The sequence below is a fragment of the Nipponia nippon genome, unplaced genomic scaffold (genome assembly GCF_047370975.1).
Source record: "Nipponia nippon isolate SJK-2023a ecotype South Korea unplaced genomic scaffold, ASM4737097v1 scaffold_11, whole genome shotgun sequence".
NCBI classification, from domain to species: Eukaryota; Metazoa; Chordata; class Aves; order Pelecaniformes; family Threskiornithidae; genus Nipponia; species Nipponia nippon.
This window is the reverse complement of record NW_028262302.1, coordinates 25,966,853-25,973,080: the sequence shown is the minus strand read 5'-3', so window position 1 is coordinate 25,973,080 and position 6,228 is coordinate 25,966,853. Positions and strand designations below refer to the sequence as shown.

The 6,228-nt window shown below is 59.1% G+C and overlaps 2 protein-coding genes across 2 annotated transcripts; both read right to left on the bottom strand.

Moving 5' to 3' along the window:
• Positions 1–634: 634 nt before the first annotated feature.
• LOC148056900 (inositol 1,4,5-trisphosphate receptor-interacting protein-like 1) lies at positions 635–2,194 on the bottom strand. Its single transcript, XM_087747043.1, has one exon. The coding sequence runs from the start codon at positions 2,177–2,179 to the stop codon at positions 635–637; it is 1,545 nt and encodes a 514-aa protein (XP_087603169.1). The 5' UTR covers positions 2,180–2,194.
• Positions 2,195–4,355: 2,161 nt separating this feature from the next.
• LOC148056899 (inositol 1,4,5-trisphosphate receptor-interacting protein-like 1) lies at positions 4,356–6,060 on the bottom strand. Its single transcript, XM_087747042.1, has one exon. It carries the CDS (start codon positions 6,043–6,045, stop codon positions 4,513–4,515), a length of 1,533 nt encoding a protein of 510 aa, XP_087603168.1. The 5' UTR covers positions 6,046–6,060; the 3' UTR covers positions 4,356–4,512.
• Between the last annotated feature and the right edge of the window lie 168 nt (positions 6,061–6,228).

Genomic DNA, 6,228 nt, shown 5'->3' with positions numbered 1-6,228 from the left:
GAGTCATCTTGCTGCAGACCAAAGACCATCTCAATCAAGAGGGTACTATCGGAAGCGTTTGTCAGCCGGAGCCTGCGGGAGCTTGCCTTTGTCACAAGCCTCCTTGCAACGGCCTCTTCAGCTGCATCAGGTCTGACTGCCCAGACTGTGCTTTTGCTGTGGAGGAAAGGTGCGGCAGCGATTCCCACTGCTGATTGACCAGTGTCTTCTCTGTATCCTGTGTGCTCAGTTCTGTGGCACCAGCTCCCCGGGGGGTGTCTAGGCTGGGTAGGTTCTCCACCCGGACTCCAGTGAACACACAGAGGCACATCAGCAGTGCCTCTCGCTTGGCCCCTGCCCAGCCGGAGCTGCCAGCCAGAGTTTCTGGGCCCAGGCAAAATCCCGATCCTGGCCACCCAATGTGAGCAAAAGCAAGGTGAAACTAATCTTTGTTGCCACTGCAGCTGTCAGCGGCTGCTGGGGAGAGCATCGAGAGGAGAACGCTGCTACCGCTCTTGGCAGAGGGCTGCTGCGCAGGGTTTGCCCTTTCCTCTCTGTGTCACGCATTCTGCCCTTGTGTTCCCTGCAGTGTGACATGGTTGTCTGTCATCAGCTGTGAGACCCAGAAACACAGCTCTGTGCATGAAGACCTCTTTCAGCGGCCGTAGATCAGCAGTGTTGTGAGCCGATCTCGCAGGAACATGAACTCATGCAGTGCCTCAGCTTGAGTGGCCGGATCCTGGACTAGGTGCTGGAAGAGGTTGAGTGGCTCAGCTGCTTGGAAGGCTGGGGGCAAGACGATCTCCTCAGGCACCCTCTCGTTGCCAAAGAAGAAGTGGTCGAGGCGTTTCTCCTCCAGGCAGCAGCGCAGGTACTGCATGATATCCTGCAGCCGCAGCAGGAAATGCCTCCTGCGCCAGCCTGACAGGGGTAGCGTGGTCAGGAGGTGCATCACAACTGTCTTCAAGGTATAGGTGGAAAAGCCTGTGCCCACCAGGATGCGGGCACAGAGCTGCAGGCATTTGAGGTGGAAGCTGTCCTGTGGGACCTGCCTCGCCATATGCCTCAAGAACTTCTCCTCTGCCACAGCGTAGCTCTCCGACCACATGGTGCTTGGGGTGAAGATGGCCTCTGTAGTCTGGCTGCTCAGGAAGATGTCTGAGTCGCCTTGCTGCACCCCAAACATCATCTCAATTAAGAGACTTCTTTTGCCGTCTTTTGTCACCTGGAATTTGCAGGAGCGGCTGGAGGGCAGCACCCTTAGACGGTGGTTGGACGACTCAGGCAAAACCACCCAGGCAGCTTTCACCAGCTCCTGGAACCAGAGGGCAGTTTTCTCCACATCTAGGTAGGAGCCCGTGCAGAGGGTGCGTAGGAGGCTGGGGTCCTGATTCCTCCTCAGGTCCTGCTCGGGGTGGTGGAGGAAGCACAGCATCTCTCCTGCCAGCTGCTCCCTTGTGCAGGTGCACACCAGCTCCACGTCGATGCAGAAGATTCTCGACGGTATCTCCCCCACATTACGCAATTCCAGGTGGAAGGCGTGCCCACGGGGAGGCCGCAGGGGCATGAGCAGAGGGTAGATGATGCCTTCCTCATCGGGACTCCAGCCTTCGAAGGCGCTGCCCACCCCGATGGCTGGTTGCAGCACTGGGAAGAAACTATTTGACAAGAGCACTTGGAGGACATTGATGATCTTGTCAACCAAGTCCTTCACCATCTGGCACTCTGTGGCCAGGTTCTGAACTGGCCACTGTATGTGCTCCTCAAAAAACCTTCCCACGTCATTTGCATCATCGTCTTCTTCCTCTTCTTCCTCTTCCTCCTCCACCTGCTCCCTGTCGCTGCTGGAGCTCTCCTCGTCACTGTTGTCCACCTCACGGATTCTTTTCCTCCACCGCCAGCAGAGCCCCAAGAGCAGGACCAGGACTCCAGCAATGGCCCAGAACTGCCACTGCTGCAAGGCAGCAAAGAGCAGGGCTCCCCAGGAAAAGCCGCTCTGCTCCTGGGCCCTCGGCTCCTGCCTCCTCTGCTCCTGGCTCCTCTGCTCCAGCTCCTGCAGCAGCCGAGCCATCTCCTGGCTCAGCTGCTCCGCACGCTGCTGCATGCGCTCACGTGTGGCCTCATCCAGCTCATCACCGACCATCAGCACGTTCAGAAAGATGCTTTGCACAAGCCAGATGAGGAATTTTGTGGCAGCCATGGCCTGCAGGAAGAGGAAGAGAAGGGGTTCAGTGGGGCTGCGAGGGAGGGAGCTGGCGGCAGGGGGAGCAGGGACGGGAGCCGCAGGGAGCTGGCGGCACCTAGGAGAGGGGGCGAGGCAGCTGGGAGGCAGCAAGGCCTGTGCCCAGCCCCAGCGGCGCTAGCGACACCGTGCCCTGCCCCAGGCGCTCCCGTGAGCGGCTGGGCCCTTCATGCAGCCTCACAACCCACCCTGCCAGGGGCCCACATTTCTGCCCCAGCCCTCGTCCAGCCCAGCCTCCCCCGGCGTGTGCACTCACCGCTGGCCCACGCTGTACTGGGGCAGCACTGCCTGCTGGCGCCCCTGATAACTGCCCCCATTGTGACGCGTCACAGGCGCCAGAGCGCATCACAGGCACGTGCACCGTGCGACCCTGCCCTTCGGCCCCACCCCGGCTCAGCGACTCACAGCTGTCCTGGTGTACTGGCTAAAGCTGAGCTAGAGTTAATTTTCTTCACAGGAGCTTGCGTGGTGCTTTAGTTTGGATTTATCATCATCTGCCTGCCAGTGGCAATCTCATCATCATAGCATACCCTGAGTTGGAAGCGACCCACGAGGATCATCGAGTCCAACCCCTGGCTCCACACTGGCCAACCTTGAAGTTAAATCATAGAATCACAGAATCATAGACGTTGGAAAAGACCTTTAAGATCATTGAGTCCAACCCTTAACCTAACACTGCCAAGCCCACCACTAAACATGGCCCTAGGCGCCACGTCTACACATCCTATAAATACCTCCAGGCATGGTGCCTCAACCACTTCCCTGGGCAGCCTCTTCCAACACTTGATAACCCTTTGGGGGAAGAAATTTTTCCTAATATCCAATCTAAACCTCCCCTGGCGCAACTTGAGGCCATTTCCTCTCCTCCCATCGCTTGTTCCCTGGGAAAAGAGACCGACCCCCACCTCGCTACAACCTCCTTTCAGGTAGCTGTAGAGAGCGATAAGGTCTCCCCTCAGCCTCCTCTTCTCCCGGCTAAACAACCCCAGCTCCCTCAGCCGCTCCTCATAACACCGGTACACCCTTCACCAGCTTCGTTGCCCTTCTTTGGATGCGCTCCAGCACCTCAATGTCCTTCTGTAGTGAGGGGCCCAAAATTGAACACAGTACTCGAGGTGCGGCCTCATCAGTGCCGAGTACCGGGGCACGATCACTGCCCTAGTCCTGCTGGCCACACTATTTCTGATACAAGCCAGGGTGCTCTTGGCCTTCTTGGCCACCTGGGCACACTGCCACCTGTCGACCAACACCCCCACGGCCTTTCCCGCCAGGCAGCTCTCCAGCCACTCTTCCCCAAGCCTGTAGCCTTGCATGGGGTTGTTGTGACCCAAGTGCAGGACCCAGCACTGAGCCTTGTTGAACCTCATACAGCTGGCCTCGGCCCATCGATCCCGCCTGGCCAGATCCCTCTGCAGAGCCTTCCTACCCTCCAGCAGATCAACACTCCCGCCCAACTTGGTGTCGTCTCCAAATTTACTCAGGGTGCGCTCGATCCCCTCGTCCAGATCATTGAGAAAGAGATTAAACAGAACTGGCCCCAATACTGGCCCTGTGCCTGATGAACCACACCTCTGCCACAGCACAGCTCTCTGGCCACGTCCTGCTGCTGGTGACACTGGCCTCTGCCTACTCGAGGCTCAGGAAGGTGTCCGAGTCATCTTGCTGCAGACCAAAGACCATCTCAATCAAGAGGGTACTATCGCAAGCGTTTGTCAGCCGGAGCCTGCGGGAGCTTGCCTTTGTCACAAGCCTCCTTGCAACGGCCTCTTCAGCTGCATCAGGTCTGACTGCCCAGACTGTGCTTTTGCTGTGGAGGAAAGGTGCGGCAGCGATTCCCACTGCCGATTGACCAGCGTCTTCTCCGTATCCTGTGTGCTCAGTTCTGTGGCACCAGCTCCCCGGGGAGTGTCTAGGCTGGGTAGGTTCTCCACCCGGACCCCAGTGAACGCACAGAGGCACATCAGCGGTGCCTCTCGCTTGGTCCCTGCCCAGCCAGAGCTGCCAGCAAGAGTTTCTGGGCCCATGTGAAATGCCATCCTGGCCGCAGCCAGTGCGAGCAAAAGCAGGGCGAAACTAATCGTTGTCGCCACTGCAGCTGCCAGCGGCTGCTGTGCTGGGGACAGCATCGAGAGGAGAACGCTGCTGCCGCTCTTGGTAGAGGGCTGCTGCGCAGGGTTTGCCCTTTCCTCTCTGTGTCACGCATTCTGCCCTTGTGTTCCCCGTGGTATGAGGTCATTGTCTGTCGTCAGCTGTCAGACCCTGAAACACAGCTCTGTGCATGAAGAGCTCTTTCAGCAGCCGTAGATCAGCAGTCTTGTGAGCCGATCTTGCAGCTCATCGAACTCACGCAGTGCCTCGGCGTAGCTGGCCGGATCCTGCGCCAGGCTCTGGAAGAGGTTGAGCGGCTCAGCTGCTTGGAAGGCTGGGGGCAAGACGATCTCCTCAGGCACCCTCTCGTTGCCAAAGAAGAAGTGGTCGAGGCATTTCTCCTCCAGGCAGCAGCGCAGGTACTGCATGACATCCTGCAGCCGCAGCAGGAAATGCCTCCTGCGCCAGCCTGACAGGGGTAGCGTGGTCAGGAGGTGCATCACAACTGTCTTCAAGGTATAGGTGGAAAAGCCTGTGCCCACCAGGATGCGGGCACAGAGCTGCAGGCATTTGAGGTGGAAGCTGTCCTGTGGGACCTGCCTCGCCATATGCCTCAAGAACTTCTCCTCTGCCACAGCGTAGCTCTCCGACCACATGGTGCTTGGGGTGAAGATGGCCTCTGTAGTCTGGCTGCTCAGGAAGATGTCTGAGTCGCCTTGCTGCACCCCAAACATCATCTCAATTAAGAGACTTCTTTTGCCGTCTTTTGTCACCTGGAATTTGCAGGAGCGGCTGGAGGGCAGCACCCTTAGACGGTGGTTGGACGACTCAGGCAAAACCACCCAGGCAGCTTTCACCAGCTCCTGGAACCAGAGGGCAGTTTTCTCCACATCTAGGTAGGAGCCCGTGCAGAGGGTGCGTAGGAGGCTGGGGTCCTGATTCCTCCTCAGGTCCTGCTCGGGGTGGTGGAGGAAGCACAGCATCTCTCCTGCCAGCTGCTCCCTTGTGCAGGTGCACACCAGCTCCACGTCGATGCAGAAGATTCTCGACGGTATCTCCCCCACATTACGCAATTCCAGGTGGAAGGCGTGCCCACGGGGAGGCCGCAGGGGCATGAGCAGAGGGTAGATGATGCCTTCCTCATCGGGACTCCAGCCTTCGAAGGCGCTGCCCACCCCGATGGCTGGTTGCAGCACTGGGAAGAAACTATTTGACAAGAGCACTTGGAGGACACGGAGGAGGTCGCCCACCAAGTCCTGCACCACCTGGCACTCTGTGGCCAGGTTCTGAACTGGCCACTGTATGTGCTCCTCAAAAAACCTTCCCAGGTAATCTGCATCATCGTCGTCGTCTTCCTCCTCCACCTCCACCTGCTCCCTGTCGCTGCTGCTGGCTGACTGGCTGACGGCTCCTTTTCCTCCACCACCAGACCACCAGCAGAGCCCCAAGAGCAGGACCAGGACTCCAGCAATGGCCCAGAACTGCCACTGCTGCAAGGCAGCAAAGAGCAGGGCTCCCCAGGAAAAGCCGCTCTGCTCCTGGGCCCTCGGCTCCTGCCTCCTCTGCTCCTGGCTCCTCTGCTCCAGCTCCTGCAGCAGCTGAGCCACCTCCTGGCTCAGCTGCTCCGCATGCTGCTGCATGCGCTCACGTGTGGCCTCATCCAGCTCATCACCGACCATCGGCAGGTTCAGAAAGATGCTTTTCACAAGCCAGATGAGGAATTTTGTGGCAGCCATGGCCTGCAGGAAGAGGGAGAGAAGGGGTTCAGTGGGGCTGCGAGGGAGGGAGCTGGCGGCAGGGGGAGCAGGGACGGGAGCCGCAGGGAGCTGGCGGCACCTAGGAGAGGGGGCGAGGCAGCTGGGAGGCAGCAAGGCCTGCGCCCAGCCCCAGCGGCGCTAGCGACACCGTGCCCTGCCCCA

What these genes read in the sequence shown, in the direction of transcription:
- LOC148056900 (XM_087747043.1), bottom strand. Translation starts at nt 2,179, where the DNA reads ATGGCTGCCACAAAATTCCTCATCTGGCTTGTGCAAAGCATCTTTCTG.
- LOC148056899 (XM_087747042.1), bottom strand. Translation starts at nt 6,045, where the DNA reads ATGGCTGCCACAAAATTCCTCATCTGGCTTGTGAAAAGCATCTTTCTG.